We start from the raw sequence: 26,141 nt of genomic DNA on the forward strand, positions 1-26,141 counted from the left end.
CACCACGGAGACTGTATCGCTACACCACGGAGACTGTATATATAATAATTATATGCTATTGACGATCACGAAACACTGAATTATATAATAATTGTAATTTATTGTGTCGGGGACAGGAAGCCAGGGTGTATTCATACTCGTTAGGCTTTTAGCGAATTACTGAACCCCGTCCAGAAGAGCTGACTAAATCCTGAGTACCTACGCTCTACTAGGTGAACAGCGGCATTAGGTGAAAGGAAATGTGCCCAACCATTTCTGTCCCGGCCGGGATTCGAACCCGAAATTCTCGAATATGCTTCGAGACGGAACCCGACGACACTACCGAGACCGGAATATATATATTGTCATTATATAATCATATATATGTAATTTACATATACTATATATACTGTTTCTTTGTGTCAAATGTATATAGTAGCCATGAATATTTTTTTGTAATGTATTAATGAATGTAGGAATGTATAATACAAGTTAATAACTAATACAACCTATTGTAGCTTCCTGTGTGTTGTGATGTATTCTGAAATGTATTTTTATTTTTCAGGTAATTTATGAGTGTTGTGGAGTGGAAAGGTGCCGTGAGAACCTGTGTGTATGTGTAGGTAAGTGTACAGTGTACCTGTGCTACGGTGAGGGCCTCACCTGAGAGTACAGTACTCGTGTAATATGAGCGGTGGTTACATGAGTCTGTCTTGCTGTGTTCTGTACGGGTCCTGTACCTGGTGACGTCGGGTCAGGTCACTAGGGGGGGGTGACAGGTGTTGAGAATAGGGTGAGAGGTGAGACGTTATTCTTCTCTGAAGATCACTCTTTAGGAGGTCACTCACTGGAAGGTCACTCACAGGAAGGTCATTCACAGGAAGGTTACTTACAGGAAGGTCATTCACAGGAAGGTTACTTACAGGAAGGTCACTCACTGGAAGGTTACTTACAGGAAGGTCACTCACAGGAAGGTCACTCACAGAAAGGTCACTCACAGGAAGGTCACCTGGTGTTAGGTCACAAACTACAGACAGCCACATTTCACAGGGATCAGGTCCCTGCTTTTAAGAATGTCAAGAGGTCCACCTTCACTATTCAGTATTATAGCTGGCGCCTTGGTGAATACTTCACCTCCTCAAGCTCTCTTCTGGGGGGTGAGTAACAACCGCTGGGGCCAGATTCATGAAGCAGTTACGCAAGCACTTACGAACGTGTTCATCTTTCCTCAATCTTTGACGGCTTTGGTTACATTTATTAAACAGTTTACAAGCGTGAAAACTTGACAGTCGACTGTTGTTATTGTTATAAACAGCCTCCTGGTGCTTCGGAGCTCATTAACTGTTTAGTAATTGTAAATAAAGCTGCCAAAGATTCAGATAAGATGTACACGGTTCGTAAGTGCTTGCGTAAATGCTTCGTGAATCTGGCCCTAAGGAGCTGAGCGGGGCGGGTCACCATAACCTGTTGAAGGAAGGAACTATCAGGGGAAAAGCACCAAGCCATTACGACTATATAGCACTGAGAAGGGACCAGGATAAGGATTTGGGATGGGACGGGGGGAAAGGAATGGCACCCAACCACTTGGACGGTCGGGGATTGAACGCCGACCTGCATGAAGCGAGACCGTCGCTCTACCATCCACCCCAAGTGGTTGGGTTAAAAAAAAAAAAATATATATATATATATATATATATATATATATATATATATATATATATATATATATATATATATATATATATATATATAATATATATATATATATATATATATATATATATATATATATATAATATATATATATATATATATATATATATATATATATATATATATATATATATATATATATATATATATATATATATATATATATCACAGGAGAAACATTGACTTACATGGATGAACTTTGAAGGTTAATGCATGATAAGGTCAAGAGAGACACTATTGACTCAATACAAGAGGGGGGGGGGGTAGCGTGAGGCCAAGTACTAGTTGTGCTTCGGCTCTTGGGCCCCGCCTCAGAGTATTTGTGAGGCACACTAAGTCACTCTCAAGGGACCGGGTCCTCTGGCATGGGAACTATCAGAAGCGTCAAGCCATTACGACTATATAGCACTGGGAAGGGGTCAGGATAAGGATTTGGGATCGGACGGGTGGAAGGAATGGCGCCCAACCACTTGTGGACGGTCGGGGATTGAACGCCGACCTGCATGAAGCGAGACCGTCGCTCTACCGTCCAGCCCAAATGGTTCTCTGGGAAGCGTCATTTAACACGATGAGTAACCTCTTTTCGCACTCCGTAAAATATACAACTGTTTTCCCCTAACCAGAAGCGTACTAACCCAAACAACCTACCTAACCCCATCGAGGCTGATGCATAGAAAACGTGAATATCACGGTACTTTAATATTTACTAATACCTCGAAATTTTAACGTAGTGCTCGATTTCGTTACAAAATGGGACCTGGTTGATGGGGTTCTGGGAGTTGTTCTACTCCCCAAGCCCGGCCCGAGGCCTGGCTTGACTTGTGAGAGTTTGGTCCACCAGGCTGTTGCTTGGAGCGGCCCGCAGGCCCACATATACCTGGTTGATGGGGTTCTGGGAGTTCTTCTACTCCTCAAGCCCGGCCCGAGGCCAGGCTTGACTTGTGAGAGTTTGGTCCGCCAGGCTGTTGCTTGGGGCGGCCCGCAGGCCCACATATACCTGGTTGATGGGGTTCTGGGAGTTGTTCTACTCCTCAAGCCCGGCCCGAGGCCAGGCTTGACTTGTGAGAACTTGGTCCACCAGGCTGTTGCTTGGAGCGGGGCGCATATTGGGCAAGAGGTCGACGGGTTGATGGGGCTGTCCGCGTTCGATACTCTCTGTCTCAAGTGCGTGCTGGGAGGACTGCTTCATCAAGTGATGTTTATGCACTTAAGTGTTACTTGTATGTAAGTGGGTGAATTGGTAGGTTTGTGAGAGGGGGGGCCCGAGGAACGCAGCTGTGTGCGACAATATTGTATTATACAGCTGTGGACGACACTGTTGTATTATACAGCTGTGGACGACACTGTTGTATTATACAGCTGTGGACGACAATATTGTATTATACAGCTGTGGACGACAATATTGTATTATACAGCTGTGGACGACAATATTGTATTATACAGCTGTGGACGACACTGTTGTATTATACAGCTGTGGACGACACTGTTGTATTATACAGCTGTGGACGACAATATTGTATTATACAGCTGTGGACGACAATATTGTATTATACAGCTGTGGACGACAATATTGTATTATACAGCTGTGGACGACAATATTGTATTATACAGCTGTGGACGACAATATTGTATTATACAGCTGTGGACGACACTGTTGTATTATACAGCTGTGGACGACAATATTGTATTATACAGCTGTGGACGACAATATTGTATTATACAGCTGTGGACGACACTGTTGTATTATACAGCTGTGGGCGACAATATTGTATTATACAGCTGTGGACGACAATATTGTATTATATAGCTGTGGACGACACTGTTGTATTATACAGCTGTGGGCGACAATATTGTATTATACAGCTGTGGACGACAATATTGTATTATACAGCTGTGGACGACAATATTGTATTATACAGCTGTGTGCAACACTGTTGTATTATACAGCTGTGGACGACAATATTGTATTATACAGCTGTGTGCAACACTGTTGTATTATACAGCTGTGGGCGACAATATTGTATTATACAGCTGTGGACGACAATATTGTATTATACAGCTGTGGGCGACAATATTGTATTATACAGCTGTGTGCAACACTGTTGTATTATACAGCTGTGGACGACAATATTGTATTATACAGCTGTGGACGACAATATTGTATTATACAGCTGTGGACGACACTGTTGTATTATACAGCTGTGGACGACACTGTTGTATTATACAGCTGTGGACGACAATATTGTATTATACAGCTGTGGACGACAATATTGTATTATACAGCTGTGGACGACACTGTTGTATTATACAGCTGTGGGCGACAATATTGTATTATACAGCTGTGGACGACAATATTGTATTATACAGCTGTGGACGACAATATTGTATTATACAGCTGTGGACGACACTGTTGTATTATACAGCTGTGGACGACAATATTGTATTATACAGCTGTGGACGACACTGTTGTATTATACAGCTGTGGACGACACTGTTGTATTATACAGCTGTGGACGACACTGTTGTATTATACAGCTGTGGACGACAATATTGTATTATACAGCTGTGGACGACAATATTGTATTATACAGCTGTGGACGACAATATTGTATTATACAGCTGTGGACGACACTGTTGTATTATACAGCTGTGGACGACAATATTGTATTATACAGCTGTGGACGACAATATTGTATTATACAGCTGTGTGCAACACTGTTGTATTATACAGCTGTGGACGACAATATTGTATTATACAGCTGTGGACGACACTGTTGTATTATACAGCTGTGAACACCACTACAACAGCTGCAGAACACCGGCCTAATTTCCTAAGGTCACCAAGAGACAAGGAGCTACCCATCTGGATCACCAAGATACAACATTAAGTCAACATATACATCTCAAAAGCCATCAATAAATAATTCATAGATGATGATACATATGTATATCTATACATAAGTCGTGGTTGCGTTCATGTATCCGCGATGAGCTGTAACAATGATATAGTGATCATTATAGGTGGTACGTGATTGGGGTACTGGTTGTTAGTGAAAGTTAGTTTAGCCTCGTTCCTCTTCTTCCTTATGTACCTCTGTAGCGTTGGTACAGTGTTTCCTGTAGCGTCGGTACAGTGTTTCCTGTAGCGTAGGTACAGTGTTTCCTGTAGCGTTGGTACAGTGTTTCCTGTAGCGCTGGTACAGTGTTTCCTGTAGCGCTGGTACAGTGTTTCCTGTAGCGTCGGTACAGTGTTTCCTGTAGCGTAGGTACAGTGTTTCCTGTAGCGTTGGTACAGTGTTTCCTGTAGCGCTGGTACAGTGTTTCCTGTAGCGCTGGTACAGTGTTTCCTGTAGCGCTGGTACAGTGTTTCCTGTAGCGTTGGTACAGTGTTTCCTGTAGCGTTGGTACAGTGTTTCCTGTAGCGTTGGTACAGTGTTTCCTGTAGCGCTGGTACAGTGTTTCCTGTAGCGCTGGTACAGTGTTTCCTGTAGCGCTGGTACAGTGTTTCCTGTAGCGCTGGTACAGTGTTTCCTGTAGCGCTGGTACAGTGTTTCCTGTAGCGCTGGTACAGTGTTTCCTGTAGCGCAGGTACAGTCTAGATGTATTGTAGTTTAGTTCATTTATTATGCACCCCATACCCATATTGTTGGCGGTAGTGGAAAGGGTTACAGAGGCACATAATGGGCTCAGGGACTTAACACCACCATTTATATAGCTAAGCAAGTTACAGTCTTGATGAGCTAGTTACAAAATTCATAGCCCGTCCTCCAAACAAAGATCCAAAGACCATTCCAGGCACCCGCCAAACCCTCCAGTTGTTTATGAATGCAAAACGGTTTACACACGACTCACAACTGCTGACGTTCGAACACTTCCGGAACAAGTGCTTCACTGACGACTTTAGTTCGAACCACAACGCTGTAAATGCTTCACCCACGTACTACAAATACAAATAATCGCCAACAGAACCTAACCTATGAGAAACATTGGGCAGAGTTTCTTTCACCCTATGCCCCTGTTACCTAGCAGTGAAATAGGTACCTGGGTGTTAGTCAGCTGTCACGGGCTGCTTCCTGGGGGGTGGAGGCCTGGTCGAGGACCGGGCCGCGGGGACACTAAAGCCCCGAAATCATCTCAAGATAACCTCAAGATGCCTATATAAGCACAATATACTCATATATTATAATATTCATTTATATCTGAGAAAATTCCAGTTTTGAATGAACAGCATGTTAAAAGTTATGAATGCGTCTGTGGGGTCGACCGCTGGATGTAATAGACTTGAGTCCAGGACAGGTTCAAAATTCACTACCCCTCGTCACATCAACAATGGGTTCGAGACCGACCACATGTACAGTTTCAAAATTAAGCAACTGACATATGTGGAAAACTATATATTGTATATATATATATATATATATATATATATATATATATATATATATATATATATATATATATATATATATATATATATATACATATATATATGTATATATATATATACATATATATATATATATATATATATGTATATATATATATATGTATATATATATATATATATAAACAATATATTGTATATATATAGTTTATATATATATATATATATATATATATATATATATATATATATATATATATATATATATATATATATATATATATATATATATACAATATATTGTTTTTAGACTAACTCAACTATAAATGTACTAAACAGTCATTTATGTATCAAATGTTTGAAATGAATTTGAGTTGACAATGTTTCCTGTAACGCAGTTTGACAGGTAATTATATGAATTATGTCGAAATTGTATTTATGTGTAAATGATGACTGACATTTGGTAATTAACTTGTAACCATTTGTCAGGAGAGTTTGAGAGGCTCGTTTGCCTATAGCAACAGCTGTCAACTGAACACGTTTCATGCACTCAACATCGGAGATTGAACTCGGACCTGTAAAACACGTACGAGGCCGGTATTCTACCAACCAGGCCAGGAGTCGCTGCTTCCCAAGGGTCGACATGTTTCCTGCAGTCTTGTGTGGACTCACTCGTATGGACTCACTCGTATGTACTTACTTGTACTCACCTGTATGGACTCACCCGTATATACTCACTCGTATGGACTCAGTTGCATGGACTCACTCGTATGTACTCACATGTATGGACTCACTCGTATGTACTCACTCGTATGTACTCACTCGTATGTACTCACCCATACGTACTCACTCGTATGTACTCACCCATATGGACTCACTTGTATGCACTCACCCATATGTACTCACTCGTATGTACTCACCAATATGTACTCACCCGTATGTACTCATCCATATGCACTCATCCATATGTACTCACTCGTATGTACTCACCCGTATGTACTCACACGTATGCACTCACACGTATGGACTCACCCGTATGTACTCACACGTATGCACTCACACGTATGGACTCACCTATGTGTACTCACCCGTATGTACTCATCTTTACTCTTGCGGAGAGCCCACCAGGTCCCGGGGATCGAGACCCAGAGACTCCGACCCCTGGCTGATGAGTCTAAGGGTTCAAGTGCTTGAATAGTGTTGTGACGTCATAGTTCATCATCTCAACTTGACGATGGTGATGGCTGCGGTGTTGTGTACTCACCTATTTGTGCTTGTGGGGGTTGAGCTCTGGCTCTTTGGTCCCATCTCTCAATTGTCAATCAACTGGTGTACAGGTTCCTGAGCCTATTGGGCTCTATCATATCTACATTTGAAACTGTGTATGGAGTCAGCCTCCACTACATTACTTCCTAGTGCATTCCTGTGTGTGTGTGTGTGTGTGTGTGTGTGTGTGTGTGTGTGTGTGTGTGTGTGTGTGTGTGTGTGTGTGTGTGTGTGTGTGTGTGTGTACTCACCTATTTGTGCTTGCGGGGGTTGAGCTTTGGCTCTTTGGTCCCGCCTCTCAACTGTCAATCAACTGGTGTACAGGTTCCTGAGCCTACTGGGCTCTATCATATCAACACTTGAAACTGTGTATGGAGTCAGCCTCCACCACATCACTTCCTAATGCATTCCATTTACTAACTACTCTGACACTGAAAAAGTTCTTTCTAACGTCCCTGTGGCTCATGTGGGTACTCAGCTTCCACCTGTGTCCCCTTGTTGGTGTACCACCCGTGTTGAATAGTTTATCCTTGTTTACCCGGTTGTGGTCGTTGTGCATTGTTTGTGGTGGTAGTTGGGTGGTTAATTCTTACCTCCTCCCCCCTTATATATCATGTGTGAGGTGACGAGAATAAATTAGCGGTTTTTGAAGGAAATAAAACAAAAATGTTTTTTTATTTAGGAGGATGTAGGTTTGTAGGATCTTCTAATAGTGTGGTTTATAGTGAATGTAAACACTGCCATGTTATCTTGAGGTTATTTTGAGATGATTTCGGGGCTTTTAGTGTCCCCGCGGCCCGGTCTCCACCCCCAGGAAGCATCCCGTGACAGCTGACTAACACCCAGGTACCTATTTTACTGCTAGGTAACAGGGGCATAGGGTTGAAAGAAACTCTGCCCATTGTTTCTCGCCGGCGCCTGGGATCGAACCCAGGACCACAGGATTACAAGTCCAGCGTGCTGTCCGCTCGGCCGACCGGCTCCCCGGGAAGATTGTGTTACTAGTACCACAGGAAGATGAGTGGTGATGGAGGTGGACCTTGAAGGAGCACGGTCCTCTATCCAGTAGCTTGTATGAGGATGGTAAGGCTCGGGTTACCAGCACATTACTCATAGTGTGAGGGAAGTGAGGGATGGTGGTTGAGGCTTGGGGGATAGGTAGGGTGTGTGTCTATGCTAGGGGGGGGGGGACTGAGGCGTCCTGAGAGAGGGAACTATCAGGGGAAAGAGGATTGTTGTTGTTATAGATACAGCTACTCGTTCCGAGTAGCACGGGCTATGGTGAGTCCGTAGTGGACTTACCTGGCACAGGAGCGGGGCTGAATGTCGTGGAGGGGAAAGCGGAAAGCCATTACGACTATATAACACTTGGAAGTGGGGTCAGGATAATTTACGGGCTATTCATGCCCGTGCCACCTCTTGGGTGGCTTAATCTTTATCAATCAATCGGTCAGGATAAGGATTTGGGATGAGACGAAGAGAGAGAGGGGGGGGGAGAAGGGATGGTGGCCAACCACTTGGATGGTCGGGGATTGAACGCCGGCCTGCATGAAGCGAGACCGTCGCTCTACCGTCCAGCCCAAGGGGTTGGACTAGAGTGCTCATCACGTGACAGTGATGCCTGCACATATATGCAACACAGCCAGGTGTTCCATGCAACATATATAGGGTTGCAAGTTACCTGGAGCCAGGATCACGAAAGCAGTTACGCAAGTACTTACGAACGTGTACATCTTTCCTCAATCTTTGACGGCTTTGGTTACATTTATTAAACAGTTTACAAGCATGAAAACTTGCCAATCAACTGTTGTTATTGTTATAAACAGCCTCCTGGTGCTTCGGAGCTCATTAACTGTTTAATAATTGTAAACAAAGCCGCCAAAGATTGAGGAAAGATGGACTGGTTCGTAAGTGCTTGCGTAGCTGCTTCGTGAATCTGGCCCCAGGTTCGTAAGTGCTTGCATAACTGCTTCGTAAATCTGGCTCCAGGTTCGTAAGTGCTTGCGTAACTGCTTCGTAAATCTGGCTCCAGGTTCGTAAGTGCTTGCGTAACTGCTTCATGACTCTGGCCCCAGGTTCGTAAGTGCTTGCGTAACTGCTTCATGAATCTGGCTCCAGGCTCGTACCACCAACACAGAGTAGAGCACAAACCGTAAACAATGACGCTACACTTTCACTCTCAACTCCTGGCCCGCGAGTGCACACTACCACCTGTACTCTGAAGCACGCAGGCCGCTACACACCACCAGTGTACATGCAACCCGTTCTCGCACTTTCTTTAAGTCAATATTGACTTATTGAATAAGTGCATATGTGACATACTAATTGATTGCGAATATTTTAGTTTACCTTGAAAAGCTTCATAGAAAACACCGACCTTACCTAACCTTCTTAGTATGTTAAGATAAGCATCTTATTGCTTCGTAATTACAATTATTACTTAACCTATTATAGGTATAGGTTAAGTAATAATTTTAATTACGAAGCAATAAGATGCTTATCTTAACATACGAAGAAGGTTAGGTAAGGTCGGTGTTTTCTATGAAGCTTTTCAAGGTAAACTAAAATATTCACAATCAATTAGTATGTCTTATGCAGGCATTTAATAAGTCAATATTGACTATAAGAAAGTGCGAGATCGGGTTGGTACATCATACTAAAGTAAACATATCCTAACCTACCAGAGGACCCAAAACAAAAAACGGGACAATGTCAATTTCACACCCCTCACCATTCTAAATTTGTGCCATGTAATAAAAATAAATAAAAAAAAGACCTTTTTTTGATCAATTAAAAAAAGCTTAGTTTTTTTCCGTTTTTCTCCGCTGGGACTCAGAGCCAGCAGGGAATTTTTTTGTGGTTTTGCATGACCGAGTTTAATGTCCTGAGGTCACTTAAGTACTTATGAGCATGTTGTAAGGAGGAAGGTGGTGGTAATGGCCGTACCCAGATCAGGGGCCTGACGGCTGAGTGAACAGCGCTCGGTATTCGTAGTCCTAACCTCACATAACTCACTCGAGGATCTATAGTCACCCACCTGACATTTGTTTCTCGGTAGATTCCGGGTTCGATCCCCGGCGAGAAACAAATGGACAGACTTTCTTTCACCCTGATGCGCCTGTTCACCTAGCAGTAAATAGGTCCCTGGGAGTTAGACAGCTGCTACGGGCTGCTTCCTGAGGGTAACAAAAAGGAGGCCTGGTTGAGAACCGGGCCGCGGGGACGCTAAGCCCCGAAACCATCTCAAGATAACGTCATCTCAAGATAACATGATCTCAAGATACCACTATCTCAAGATAACGCGGGTCGCTGGCATGATAACCTTGGTGGAGATGACCCACGTGGAGCTTGTATTTCCAGGACAATGTTTAATAGAAGTTCCCCAGGTAAATCCACGACGGGATCACCATAGCCCGTGCTACATGGAACATTTTTGTTGCCAGTAGCTGAATGGTAAACAGCAATAATAGGCGTCATTTGTCGCGGGCCTGGCCGGTGGTGGGGGTCGAAGGGGAGGGTGGTGGAGGCGTGACCCAGAGAGACAGGCAAGCCAGGGGCTCCACACACACACACAGTCAGTCCTCCGCGAGCTTCAGCGCGGGAAGGTATTCCATACGTCCTCCTAGACAACCTGTACACGCCGCCGCACGCAACTCGTCGCACGCAAACACACCCCAAAGCGACACACTCAACTTGCGTGGCACTGTTCGGGGAATGCTGCCGTTATTGTGGTGATAGAGTGATGCCCTCCAGTGGTATTTACGTGGGCAAGTGTGTGTGTGTGTTTACAGTGCAGGCTCCCGGAATAGTGATTGGTGAGTGCCAGGATGGAGTGTCTGGCACTAGTGGTCAAGTCGAGTCAGGGCCAGGCACTATAGGGGGCCAATGTGGCACTGTTGGTGAGTGCCGCCCCACTCCATCACGCCTCTTGTGGGTGAAGTGTTTGCCTCAATTCACGTAAAAACAACACGTGATGGTGAACCAGTGAAAGAAAACACTATTATTATTATTGTTTATAGTGCAAAATATAGTGAATGAGGACCCGCTACTTGGTCACAATACAGAAAAAACTAAATATAATCAATCGAAGATACAGAAATACTAAATATATTTACTCGAAGATACAGGAAAATGTAATATATTCACTCGAAGATACAGGAAAATGTAATATATTCACTCGAAGATACAGGAAAATGTAATATATTCACTCGAAGATACAGGAAAATGTAATATATTCACTCGAAGATACAGGAAAATGTAATATATTCACTCGAAGATACAGGAAAATGTAATATATTCACTCGAAGATACAGGAAAATGTAATATATTCACTCGAAGATACAGGAAAATGTAATATATTCACTCGAAGATACAGGAAAATGTAATATATTCACTCGAAGATACAGGAAAATGTAATATATTCACTCGAAGATACAGGAAAATGTAATATATTCACTCGAAGATACAGGAAAATGTAATATATTCACTCGAAGATACAGGAAAATGTAATATATTCACTCGAAGATACAGGAAAATGTAATATATTCACTCGAAGATACAGGAAAATGTAATATATTCACTCGAAGATACAGGAAAATGTAATATATTCACTCGAAGATACAGGAAAATGTAATATATTCACTCGAAGATACAGGAAAATGTAATATATTCACTCGAAGATACAGGAAAATGTAATATATTCACTCGAAGATACAGGAAAATGTAATATATTCACTCGAAGATACAGGAAAATGTAATATATTCACTCGAAGATACAGGAAAATGTAATATATTCACTCGAAGATACAGGAAAATGTAATATATTCACTCGAAGATACAGGAAAATGTAATATATTCACTCGAAGTTACAGAAATACTAAATATATTCACTCGAAGATACAGGAAAAAAACCAAATATAATCGTTGCTGTTTAAGATTCGCTACTTGGAACAAAAAGTTCCAAGTAGCACGGGCTATGGTGAGCCCGTAGTTAAAATGACTCGAGTGCCAGGGGAGTTTAACAAACCCCAGCTGGTGGGCGTGTACCATCTGTGGCAGGTGGTCCTGTAGTTATCACCCGTAAGGGCTCAAATAACAACCATCACTTCAGCACAGAGTGTGAGAACTTTTCCATCTGATAAAGAACTGTGTTATCTTGAAAGATGTTGTGTTATCTTGAGATGATTTCGGGGCTTTAGTGTCCCCGCGGCCCGGTCCTCGACCAGGCCTCCACCCCCAGGAAGCAGCCCGTGACAGCTGACTAACTCCCAGGTACCTATTTACTGCTAGGTAACAGGGGCATTCAAGGTGAAAGAAACTTTACCCATTTGTTTCTGCCTCGTGCGGGAATCGAACCCGCGCCAAAGAATTACGAGTCCTGCCCGCTATCCACCAGGCTACGAGGCCCCCCTCGTAGACGGTTGGACGGTTAAACCTACTTCAGTGAATTCTTTTACAACAGTTGACTGTAAGTGACCCCCTGTTACCTAGCAGTAAAATAGGTACCTGGGAGTTAGTCAGCTGTCACGGGCTGCTTCCTGGGGGTGGAGGCCTGGTCGAGGACCGGGCCGCGGGGACACTAAAAAAAAAAAAAAAAAAGCCCCGAAATCATCTCAAGATAACTTCAAGATAAGTTCGTTGATTTTCCGGGCGTATTATACGCATCCTGAATCAGTGTATTGGACTTTGAAAAACCATTGATTTTTTACCATTGTGTAGGGCGTTGGCTGGCGTTACTATAGCGTTGGCGATGAGTCACAATAACGTGGCTGAAGTATGTTGACCAGACCACACACTAGAAGGTGACGGGACGACGACGTTTCGGTCCGTCCTGGACCGAATCGACTTGAGAATGGTCCAGGACGGACCGAAACGTGGTCGTCCCTTCAACTTCTAGTGTGTGGTCTGGTCAACTTACTATAGTGTTGTTACACTGTAGTATACCTTTCGTAAACTAACGCCATAATGTCTAGAATTTAATCGTGGCATGATTGTGAATCTGCCGCGAGCTTCAGGTGGATACTAAGTGTACTCAAGGTCGTCTATCACACTGAACCTGTAGGTAGAGTTTACTTTGTAATGTGGGGAAGTAAACTTTGTAATACATGGGATTTACCTCCACACTGCGCGATCTCTGACCTAGGCCAGGACTCTTGAACCATTAACGAAACCTGTACATCTTTCCTTAATCACGGTGGCTTTGTTTACATCTATTAAACAGCTTACGAAGCTTGGAAACTTAAACAAGCCAAGGTTATTATTGTCTTAACCTCACAGGACTACGTGACTCATAAACTTATATTACAGGTAAACGAAGCCACATGATTGAGGAAAGATGTACAGGTTTCGTATGTGGTTGGGTGAAGCTTGAGGTTGAGGAGTCCCGGTCCTGGGGCCAATTCACGAAAGCACTTGGCGGCTGTGTTTACAATTATTAAACAGTTAATGAGCTCGGAAGCACCAGGAGGCTGTTTATAACAATAACAACAGTTGATTGGCAAGTTTTCATGCTTGTAAACTGTTTAATAAATGTAACCAAAGCCGTCAAAGATTGAGGAAAAATGTACACGTTCGTAAGTACTTGCGTAACTGCTTCGTGAATCTGGCCCTAGGTTCGGAAGTGCTTGCGTAACTGCTTCCTGAATCTGGCCCGGTATCTAAAGGAAGTCGAAATGCCTTGAGCCATGTATAAGCTCATTATAGTGAACTTATACATGGCTCAAGCTTATACATGGCTTATACATGGGTTAGTCTGGTAGCAGCTAAGCGAGGGTAGAACTAGCCTGTATCTTCGAGGTTATCTTGAGATGATTTCGGGGCTTTAGTGACCCCGCGGCCCGGTCCTCGACCAGGCCTCCACCCCCAGGAAGCAGCCCGTGACAGCTGACTAACTCCCAGGTACCTATTTACTGCTAGGTAACAGGGGCATTCAGGGTGAAAGAAACTTTGCCCATTTGTTTCTGCCTCGTGCGGGAATCGAACCCTCGCCACAGAATTACGAGTCCTGCGCGCTATCCACCAGGCTACGAGGCCCCTAAAGCTACTCTATCCCTTTGAGATGTATTTAATTATCTCAATAAACGGACTTGAACGCCTAAAGCATTTATCACACTATATTTGAGAGGAGCCGCTTTGGCTCATCTCACATGGAATTATTTTAGTGTGGTAGATTTGAAAGCAATACCTCTTTAATATATTTTTTCGAAACTAGATTATCATACACCTGCTTTCGCTGGAGTAATGTGAGTTGATAGATGTTGATAGATAGTTAGATAGATAGATAGATAGTTGATAGTTGATCTATCCCAATAATTGAGGTGTTCTATTGAATAGATTTAATCTGTCAAGGTTTTTTGGTTCTATGGGGTAGTTATTTTAGGTTCTATGGGGTAGCTATTTTTCCTGTGTTATATAGAGCCGGTCGGCCAAGCGGACAGCACGCTGGACTTGTGATCCTGTGCTTCTGGGTTCGATCCCAGGCGCCGGCGAGAAACAATGGGCAGAGTTCCTTTCACCCTATGCCCCTGTTACCTAGCAGTAAAATAGGTACCTGGGTGTTAGTCAGCTGTCACGGGCTGCTTCCTGGGGGTGGAGGCCTGGTCGAGGACCGGGCCGCGGGGACACTAAAGCCCCGAAATCATCTCAAGATAACCTCAAGATAGAGCAGTTAATGTTCACTAGTGTTCAAGCCTCTAGAGTACTTTTGTAGTGTCTAGAGTAGATAACGTAATATTATTCATCCTCCGGTACCCCATACCCACTATTGGATGCCCCGGTACCCCCCCCCCCACTACTGGATGCCCCGGTACTCCAACCCCCCACTACTGGATGCCCCGGTACCCCGCCCCCCCCACTACTGGGTGCCCCGGTACCCCGCCCCCCCACTACTGGATGCCCCGGTACCCCGCCCCCCCCACTACTGGGTGCCCCGGTACCCCAACCCCCCACTACTGGATGCCCCGGTACCCCGCCCCCCCCCACTACTGGGTGCCCCGGTACCCCAACCCCCCACTACTGGATGCCCCGGTACCCCAACCCCCCACTACTGGATGCCCCGGTACCCCAACCCCCCACTACTGGATGCCCCGGTACCCCAACCCCCCACTACTGGATGCCCCGGTACCCCAACCCACCGGTACGGCGTGAACGCCCTCCGACACTCGCATGGTATGTTTATATAGCATTTAGGAAGCCGAACGTTCACGATGCGACACGTTCCCGCCTGTACGCCCAGTGACACCTGAAGCACGGTGCACTGACCACTGTGCACGGTGCACGGTACAGGACAGGACCCAGTAGCTACACCGGAATGTAGGGTATCGATCTGTGTCCCAGATAAGCGGCCGCCGGACCCGTGACAGTCTTAGCCAAGTAGGAATCTGGGAGGCCTAGTTAGTCTAGCAGCAGCTGGGGGAAGCTGTAGTTAGTCTAGCAGCAGCTGGGGGAAGCTGTAGTTAGTCTAGCAGCAGCTGGGGGAAGCTGTAGTTAGCAGCTGCATGTTAACTGGGGCAGGAGGTGTGAGCCAGATAGGTCAAGGCCCAGCGTGTTTACATCACCGCCATGTTCCTTGGGCCAGATTCACGAAAGCACTTACGCAAGCACTTACGAACCTGTACATCTTTTCTCAATCTTTGGCGGCTTTGTTTACAATTATTAGACAGTTAATGCGCTCGGAAGCACCAGGAGGCTGTTTATAACAATAACAACAGTTGATTGGCAAGTTTTCATGCTTGTAAACTGTTTAATAAACGTAACCAAAGCCGTCAAAGATTGAGGAAAGATGTACACGTTCGTAAGTGCTTGCGTAACTGCTTCGTGAATCTGGCTCCAGGTGAGTGAGTTTGTTTACCTGCAGGACTCACACGTTGGCTCCACACTGTCTCGACTGTGACTAATGATGAATGGCCGAGTGTGTGTGTTTGGACAAATCAACAAGGGCCGTGACGAGGATTCGAACCTGCGTCCGGGAGCATCCCAGACGCTGCCCTTAATCGACTGAGCTACGACAGGGTTAAAAGAGTTGAACCCGAACTTCTACTGAAGTTCTAGAACTTCGGTTTCATCTCTTTTTACCCTGTCGTAGTTCAGTCGATTAAGGAAGTGTCTGGGATGCTCTCGGACGCAGGTTCGAATCCTCGTCACGGCCCTTGTTTGTGTTTACACACAAACACAAACAAGGAGCTGCTGGGACCGCATGGGGTCTCGTGGATGAGTAGGTAGCGCTCTGGGGTCGTAGTCCTAAGGGCTCTGGTTCGATCCCCGGCGGAGGCGGAAAGAAATGGTTAGAGTTTCTTTTACGCTGGTGCTCTGTTCATCTAGCAGTAAAATAGGTACCTGGGAGTTAGACAAATGCTACGGGCTGCTTCCTGGGGGTGGAGGCCTGGTCGAGGACCGGGCCGCGGGGACACTAAAGCCCCGAAACCATCTCAAGATAACCTCAAGATAGTCGTATATTTTGTATATTGTTATCATGTTTCCCCATGGTTCGCCTGTCTGCTATATTGAACTGACTGTTTGTTTCCATGTCCTCAAAAGCCGCCATGATTGAGGAAAGATGCCACACCTGCAAAACACCTGATGGTGGAAGATGAGGTCGTGTCTGAAGTGCAGGTGTTGACATGCATGTGTCTGAGGTGTAGGTGTTGACGTGTCTTGATGCTTTTGCCTGATGATTCTCGGAAGTTCCCTTGTAGCTTGCGCAGCCCGACCTAGACACCACAGTTCGGTGGATCAAGTAGCCATTAGTGACAGTATTGGGCAGCGCCACCCATCCTGTGAGTGGACGCAGAACGCCGCCCTGCATGAAGCGAGACCGTCGCTCTACCGTCCAGCCCAAGGGGAGGGAGGAGGGGGGGTAGGGGATGAGTGGGGGGCAGATGGATAGAGAGCGGGAAAGCCTGATGGATGGGGCTCCGCAGACCCAACCACACTAACCCCTCCTTCATCTCCAACACCTTTGTGTGAGGCGCCGAACCTCATTATCCCCCCATGATATATATGGAGTTGTGCCCGGAGGGGGGGGTTCTGACCCCCCCGGACTCCAGGGGGGGGCTTCTGGCCCCCCCGAGCCACGGGCACGCTCGCTTACAACACTTTTTAACCCGGGAAAAAGATTGTGTTTTCCTCGTATTATTTTCGTTTACTTTGTACTATAGGTTATAATGGCTCTCTCTTCCTCTTTCAGGCATTGTTAAATTATGGATTCATAATATAATAAAATAATTGGCCATGCTGTTGCTGAACGAGAAACGGAGAAAAATACAATTAATATAGGCCTATATGATAATATTTAAGCCATTTTACTGCGAAGATTTTACATAATACTATAGTAAACAGTGTAGTGTTATTATAAAGTTGGTAATGAAAATATTATAAGATATTATGATAATTAGCAACAATATGTGAGAGCTGTGCCACAACTGTTGGAAGAGTGCCATTGGGGCGACACTGTGCCACACTGTTGGAAGAAGAGTGCCATAGGGGCGACACTGTGCCACACTGTTGGAAGAAGAGTGCCATAGGGGCGACACTGTGCCACACTGTTGGAAGAAGAGTGCCATAGGGGGACACAGTGCCACACTGTTGGAAGAAGAGTGCCATAGGGTCGACACAGTGCCACACTGTTGGAAGAAGAGTGCCACAGGGGCGACACTGTGCCACACTGTCGAGAGAAGAGTGCCACAGGGACGACACAGTGCCACACCACCACCCAGGCAACTGGAACAGAATCAGTTCCTGAAGGTCATGGCGAACTGAGATAACATCACCCAAGGAAGCTAGGTATCGTCAGACTCCACTTTCGTCTTGGACGAAGACATTGAGGTGCTGGAGGGCCAAGAGACGACGTACTGGAGGAGGACCTCGAACTCTACACGTGACTATGCTACACTGCACCACATTGGTACGTTAATCTTAATACTCAAGTATTTTCTCTTATGAAGTTTTTGCATTTTTGTCAGGGAGATAAATTTAACATTCTGAGCCTTGGGAGCCGGTCGGCCGAGCGGACAGCACGCGGGACTTGTGATCCTGTGGTCCTGGGTTCGATCCCAGGCGCCGGCGAGAAACAATGGGCAGAGTTTCTTTCACCCTATGCCTCTGTGAAGGCGAGTTTATTGGGCAGCGCCACTCATCCTGTGAGTGGACATGAGGCGGTCGGCCGAGCGGACAGCACGCTGGACTTGTGATCCTGTGGTCCTGGGTTCGATCTCAGGCGCCGGCGAGAAACAATGGGCAGAGTTTCTTACACCCTATGCCCCTGTTACCTAGCAGTAAATAGGTACCTGGGTGTTAGCCAGTTGTCACGGGCTGCTTCCTGGGGGTGTAGGCCTGGTCGAGGACCGGGCCGCGGGGACACTAAAGCCCCGAAATCATCTCAAGATAACCTCAAGAAGATAACCTGGTACTGTACATAAACCATGGTCTGGGATGCTGGACCCATGTATACTGTATTATGTGTATTCTCAGGTGTGCAGTATACACCACCCCATCCGTGGTGTTGTGTAAAACCCTGGTTTGTGTCTCGGATAGGCTGTAGGAGCCAAGTAATTCCAGTAGAACTTCTGGTTTCAACTCTTTTTTTTTTACCATGTCGTAGCTTAGTCGATTAAGGCAGCGTCTGGGATGATCCCGGACGTAGGTTCGAATCCTCGTCACGGCCCTTGTGGATTTGTTCGTGGTGACCTAGTTTGTTAATTCTATGTATGACGAGTCTTGATTATAGTAATATAGATTTAGAAAAGATGTTCAGGGGCCAGATTCACGAAGTAGTTACGCAAGCACTTACGAACCTGTCCATCTTATCTCAATCTTTGGCGGCTTTGTTTACAATTATTAAACAGTTAATGAGCTCGGAAGCACCAGGAGGCTGTTTATAACAATAACAACAGTTGATTGGTAAGTTTTAATGTTTGTAAACTGTTTAATAAATGTAACCAAAGCCGTCAAAGATGGAGGAAAAGATGTACACGTTCGTAAGTGCTTGCGTAACTGCTTCGTGAATCTGGCCCCAGGTTCGTAAGTACTTGCGTAACTGCTTCGTGAATCTGGCCCCCTGGCCTCTATTTACCTCAATTACAATAACAAAGTAATAGTGGTAAAGTGTGTGTGTGTGTGACTTCAGATATGTCCACAACTGCATCATGTTTCATAGGATTATCACCTCTATCATGCCAAGGATATTTGTTGTGATGTGAAGGCGTTTAGTAGTGTGGTAACCTTGTCACTCCCAGCTTGTATTCTGCTTGTCACGTGTCATTGTCACGGGTCATTGTCACGGGTCATTGTCACGTGTCATTGTCACGGGTCATTGTCACGGGCGCCAGGTGTGGAGGGTGTGTGTGTGATGTCTTCACCCGTTCTTAACTAAATTCATTTGGGGGGTTCATTTCTTGAGCCCATTGTGTGTGTGTGTAACTTTTTCAACTACTGTTCAGAGGATGGGTATGGGGGTCCACTACCACCCACAGGATGGGGTATGGGGTCCACTACCACCCACGGGATGGGGTATGGGGTCCACTACCACCCACAGGATGGGGTATGGGGTCCACTACCACCCACGGGATGGGGTATGGGGTCCACTACCACCCACAGGATGGGTATGGGGTCCACTACCACCCACAGGATGGGGTATGGGTCCACTACCACCCACAGGATGGGGTATGGGGGTCCACTACCACCCACAGGATGGGGTATGGGATGCATAATAAATTACCAATAAATATCTTGTGAATTCTGTATGCGATGAAGAGTTTAAATAATGCCGTTCATTGCTTTATTTCAAGTAGCATTAGTTCATGAACTTTACCGCATCTCTTTATCACCATCATCACATATACAGTTAGAGCCAGCAGGCCTACATGGCCTCTACAGCCTATAGGCGGCCCTGGAGGCAATTTGAAGAAACTTCCTTTTTTCCCCAAAAGGAAGATGATCTCTGGTATCTTGTGATGGATAGTGATAAAGTGAAGCTTTCCCAGCGGGCCAGCTACCTGTCCAGACCCTGCCTGGCCTTCACGGCCTCCGGACGGACGTCTTTATACAACGTAGATAAGAACAGAACATAAGAACATAAGAACATAAGAACAAAGGTAACTGCAGAAGGCCTATTGGCCCATACAAGGCAGCTGCTATCTATAACCACCCAATCCCACTCATATACATGTCCAACCCGCACTTGAAACAATCGAGGGACACCACCTCCACCACGTTACGCGGTAATGGGTTCCACAAATCAACAACCCTGTTACCTAACCAGTATTTACCCAAGTCTTTCCTAAATCTAAACTTATCATCGCCGTATATACCTTACCGCTTGTCCTAGATAGGATAGGGTTAGGGAGCTGCTGCTGCTGCAGTATATAGCGATCTGTTGAATGTTTAACCATAGAAGGTTGTTTCAGATTTAGCTACTCAGAACGAAGTGTCCATGTAGCACGGGCTATGGCGAGCCCGTGCCCATAGAAGGTGATTGATGTGTTTTTACACAAGCCGTCAAGACGGAGTCAGGGCAGAGTCTGCGGTTTATCTCAGAGGTCACTCCTCCTCCTACCTACCCTAGAGCCTCCTCTCCTGAACTGTCCCCCTCTCCTAATGCGTGGTCTGTACCTATGACCGCCTATCCCTTCGTGGGGAAGTGGGCTACGTCGCGGTGTCGAGGTTGTGGGGAGGTTATCTTGAGGTTATCTTGAGATGATTTCGGGGCTTTAGTGTCCCCGTGGCCCGGTCCTCGACCAGGCCTCCACCCCCAGGAAGCAGCCCGTGACAGCTGACTAACTCCCAGGTACCTATTTTACTGCTAGGTAACAGGGGCATAGGGTGAAAGAAACTCTGCCCATTGTTTCTCGCCGGCGCCTGGGATCGAACCCGGGACACAGGATCACAAGTCCAGCGTGCTGTCCGCTCGGCCGACCGCCTCTGCTCCCGGGGAGCAGAAAGTTGGGGCAGACTGCGGCCCTGATTATTTATACATTATCTGCTGAGAGGTGTTGCGTGGGTGGCTAATGTGTTGATGCGTCTGATGTCATTGTTGGGGGGGGGGGGGTGTGTCTGTGACTCATGGGTGGGGGTTCCAGGCGCGGGCGGGATGGGTCGCCACAAGCATCACTCACTCACTAGACAAGCGACACTCATCCTGTGAGTGGACATGAGCCGGTCGGCCGAGCGGACAGCACACTGGACTTGTGATCCTGTGGTCCTGGGTTCGATCCCAGGCGCCGGCGAGAAACAATGGGCAGAGTTTCTTTCACCCTATGCCCCTGTTACCTAGCAGTAAAATAGGTACCTGGGTGTTAGTCAGCTGTCACGGGCTGCTTCCTGGGGGTGGAGGCCTGGTCGAGGACCGGGCCGCGGGGACACTAAAGCCCCGAAATCATCTCAAGATAACCTGAAGATAACCGCGCGCTCTCTCTCTCTCTCTCTCTCTCTCTCTCTCTCTCTCTCTCTCTCTCTCTCTCTCTCTCTCTCTCTCTCTCTCTCTCTCTCTCTCTCTCTCTCTCTCTCTCTCTCTCTCTCTCTCTCACCTTACCTTTCCGTGTAAGGTCAGACGTCATACCTTCACCTGCCAGCGGGCACCCTCTTGAGTCCTGTATAATCTGCGGTCAGCGCTGAGTCCTGTATAATCAGGTGTGTATAAAGATTAGGAGTGACCGCAGTATATTCACCTAGTTGTGCTTGCGGGGGTTGAGCTCTGGCTCTTTGGTCCCGCCTCTCAACTGTCAATCAACTGATATACAGGTTCCTGAGCCTACTGGGCTCTATCATATCTACACCTGAAACTGTGTATGGAGTCAGCCTCCACCACATCACTGCCTAATACATTCCATTTATTAACTACTCTGACACTGAAAAAGTTCCGTCCAATGTCTCTGTGGCTCGAATAATCTGTCTAAAGGTCATAGATATACTGTGGAATATGATTATTGATCTGCTGTATTGATTTGTTTAATAAAAAAAGCAAGAGTTTTACTTTGCAATCACAAGCGAGGTTTTGGGTGGTTTGTGAAAGCAGAACTTTTAATCTACTGGTGTTGGGGGTACTTGTTCGACCGGCACTGTTGTGCACTGGTGAAAGTGATAGGCTGCTTGTTGCATGTTGTGGCTCAGGCGGCTGTCTGTGTGTGTGTGTGTGTGTGTGTGTGTGTGTGTGTGTGTGTGTGTGTGTGTGTGTGTGTGTGTGTGTGTGTGTGTGTGTGTGTGTGTGTGTGTGTGGCTGTGTGTGTGTGTGTGTGTAATTACCTAAGTGTAGTTACAGGATGAGAGCTACGCTCGTGGTGTCCCGTCTTCCCAGCACTCTTTGTCATATAACGCTTTGAAACTACTGACGGTCTTGGCCTCCACCACCTTCTCACCTAACTTGTTCCAACCGTCTACCACTCTGTTTGTGAAAGTAAATTTTCTTATATTTCTTCGGCATCTGTGTTTAGCTAGTTTAAATCTTTGAACTCTTGCTCTTAAAGTGTGTGTGTGTGTGTGTGTGTGTGTGTGTGTGTGTGTGTGTGTGTATATATAATACACGTCTCTTTCCCGGAGTTTAATAACTCTGTATGATAGATTTTTGTTATCTATCTATGTATGATAGACCCTTGTTTGCTATTCTAATAGACCTCCGTAATCTGTATGATAGACTTTTGCTTCCTGCATTTGTGGCCTATGTATGATTTTATTACCGATTTTCATACATACGAGCAATGAGTGGGATTGGGTGGTTATAGATAGGAGCTGCCTCGTATGGGCCAATAGGCCTTCTGCAGTTCCCTTTGTTCTTATGTTATAAAAAGGAGCTGCCTCGTATGGGCCAATAGGCCTTCTGCAGTTACCTTTGTTCTTATGTTCAATTGCCACACATCATTATTTGGATGCCCTTGTGCTTGGGGAATCAGAATTCCTGATTTCAGAATCAGAATGGAAACATCACTGTAGAGGGGAGGGAGTTATCAAGGGAAAGCACCAAGCCATTACGACTACTTAGCACTGGGAAGGGGTCAGGATAAGGATTTGGGATGGGACGGGGGAAAGGAATGGTGGCTAACCACTTGGATAGTGGGTCAGATATAGGAATAGTCCTTATATCCTTAGGATTATACCTGAAAAAATAGACTAGGTGTGTGGTAGATGGCAGGTCAGGTGTGTGTGTGTGGCAGATAGCAGGTCAGGTGTGTGTGTGGCAGGTCACAGGTCAGGTGTGTGTGTGGCAGATAGCAGGTCAGGTGTGTGTGTGGCAGATAGCAGGTCAGGTGTGTGTGTGGCAGGTCACAGGTCAGGTGTGTGTGTGGCAGGTCACAGGTCAGGTGTGTGTGGCAGGTCACAGGTCAGGTGTGTGTGTGGCAGGTGACAGGTCAGGTGTGTGTGTGGCAGATTACAGGTCAGGTGTGTGTGTGGCAGGTCACAGGTCAGGTGTGTGTGTGGCAGATAGCAGGTCAGGTGTATGTGTGGCAGGTGACAGGTCAGGTGTGTGTATGTGGCAGATAGCAGGTCAGGTGTGTGAGACAGGTGTGGCCGACATGATAGTGCTGGCAGCCATCAGCAACTTTCCTTCCTGTCTCCTCCCGTGTCTTACCTTGGGGCTATATCTCCCACACCTGGCTCCCTTGGGTACACCTGGCTCCCTTGGGTACACCTGGCTCCTCTCTACACCTGGCTTCTCTCTCTACACCTGGCTCCTCTCTACACCTGGCTTCTCTCTCTACACCTGGCTTCTCTCTCTACACCTGGCTTCCCTCTCTACACCTGACTCCTCTCTCTACACCTGGCTCCTCTCTACACCTGGCTTCCCTCTCTACACCTGACTCCTCTCTCTACACCTGGCTCCTCTCTACACCTGGCTTCTCTCTCTACACCTGACTCATCTCTCTACACCTGGCTCCTCTCTACACCTGGCTTCTCTCTCTACACCTGGCTTCTCTCTCTACACCTGGCTTCTCTCTCTACACCTGGCTTCCCTCTCTACACCTGACTCCTCTCTCTACACCTGGCTCCTCTCTACACCTGGCTTCTCTCTCTACACCTGGCTTCTCTCTCTACACCTGGCTTCTCTCTCTACACCTGACTCCTCTCTCTACACCTGACTCCTCTCTCTACACCTGGCATCTCTCTCTACACCTGGCTTCTCTCTCTACACCTGGCTTCTCTCTCTACACCTGGCTTCTCTCTCTACACCTGGCTTCTCTCTCTACAGCTGGCTCCTCTCTCTACACCTGGCTTCTCTCTCTACACCTGGCTTCTCTCTCTACACCTGGCTTCTCTCTCTACACCTGGCTCCTCTCTCTACACCTGGCTCCTCTCTCTACACCTGGCTTCTCTCTCTACACCTGGCTTCTCTCTCTACACCTGGCTTCTCTCTCTACACCTGGCTCCTCTCTCTACACCTGGCTCCTCTCTCTACACCTGGCTTCTCTCTCTACACCTGGCTCCTCTCTCTACACCTGACTCTCTCCAGACCTGACTCATCGTAAGAAACGCAGTTCTCATAACCTCTCAGATCTCAACCTTCTTGCTATAAACTTCTGTACATTAATAATATCTGTTTTATTGTTTCATTTAGGTGTGGATTCCGGTGCTGCATATTCTTGTCTTGGTCTCACATACGTTGTACGAACTGTCTCGACAGTCAATATACAAGTTTTTAAATGTTGCTTTAAGATTTTTTTTTATCAGCTTGGTGTATGCCGCTGATGTTACCCCGTGTAGATGTGTAGTGGCTGTGTGTTGATGTAGAGGAGTGGCTCTCTTGCAGTGCCACGCTGTGCAGTGCCACGCTGTGCAGAGCCATGCTGTGCAGTGCCACGCTGCGCAGTGCCACGCTGTGCAGTGCCACGCTGCGCAGTGCCACGCTGTGCAGTGCCACGCTGCGCAGTGCCACGCTGTGCAGAGCCATGCTGTGCAGTGCCATGCTGTGCAGAGCCATGCTGTGCAGTGCCACGCTGCGCAGTGCCACGCTGTGCAGAGCCATGCTGTGCAGTGCCACGCTGCGCAGTGCCACGCTGTGCAGTGCCACGCTGTGCAGTGCCACGCTGTGTAGTGCCACGCTGTGCAGTGCCATTGGTCGAGAGAAAGTTGACATTGACTGCGACCCAGGTGGCCAGACAGTCAGTCTCTGAGGGTCGATTGCGACTCTACTCCACTGTTGTTGTTGTTATAGATTCAGCTACTCGGAACACGTTCCAAGTAGCACGGGCTATGGTGAGCCCGTAACTTATCTGGCACAGGAGCGGTGCAAGTAGCGCGGGCTATGGTGAGCCCGTAACTTATCTGGCACAGGAGCGGTGCAAGTAGCGCGGGCTATGGTGAGCCCGTAACTTATCTGGCACAGGAGCGGGGCAAGTAGCACGGGCTATGGTGAGCCCGTAACTTATCTGGCACAGGAGCGGTGCAAGTAGCACGGGCTATGGTGAGCCCGTAACTTATCTGGCACAGGAGCGGGGCAAGTAGCACGGGCTACGGTGAGCCCGTAACTTATCTGGCACAGGAGCGGTGCAAGTAGCACGGGCTATGGTGAGCCCGTAACTTATCTGGCACAGGAGCGGGGCAAGTAGCACGGGCTATGGTGAGCCCGTAGTGGACTTACCTGGCACAGGAGCGGGACAAGTAGCATGGGCTATGGTGAGCCCGTAGTGGACTTACTTGGCACAGGAGCGGGGCAAGTAGCACGGGCTATGGTGAGCCCGTAGTGGACTTACCTGGCACAGGAGCGGGGCAAGTAGCACGGGCTATGGTGAGCCCGTAATGGACTTACCCGGCACAGGAGCCGTGCTGTCCTACCAAACACAGAACGTTTGGGGACGTTATTAAATGTTGCCACAAA

The 26,141-nt window shown here is 46.7% G+C and overlaps 1 protein-coding gene across 3 annotated transcripts in view; it reads left to right on the plus strand.

Moving 5' to 3' along the window:
- Window positions 1-26,141, plus strand: part of LOC123773700 (uncharacterized) — a 510,416-nt gene that overhangs the window by 45,315 nt on the left and 438,960 nt on the right. Inside the window, exon 1 of one of the 3 annotated variants that reach the window (XM_069312489.1) lies at window positions 17,883-18,242. The exons of the other annotated variants lie outside the window; for them this stretch is intronic. Coding sequence (XP_069168590.1) covers window positions 18,222-18,242 — 21 coding nt within the window. The 5' untranslated portion in view covers window positions 17,883-18,221. Of the gene's footprint in view, window positions 1-17,882; window positions 18,243-26,141 lie in introns of those variants that run through there. 3 annotated transcript variants of the gene reach the window in all.

The sequence above is a fragment of the Procambarus clarkii genome, chromosome 72 (assembly GCF_040958095.1).
Source record: "Procambarus clarkii isolate CNS0578487 chromosome 72, FALCON_Pclarkii_2.0, whole genome shotgun sequence".
Lineage (NCBI taxonomy): Eukaryota > Metazoa > Arthropoda > Malacostraca > Decapoda > Cambaridae > Procambarus > Procambarus clarkii.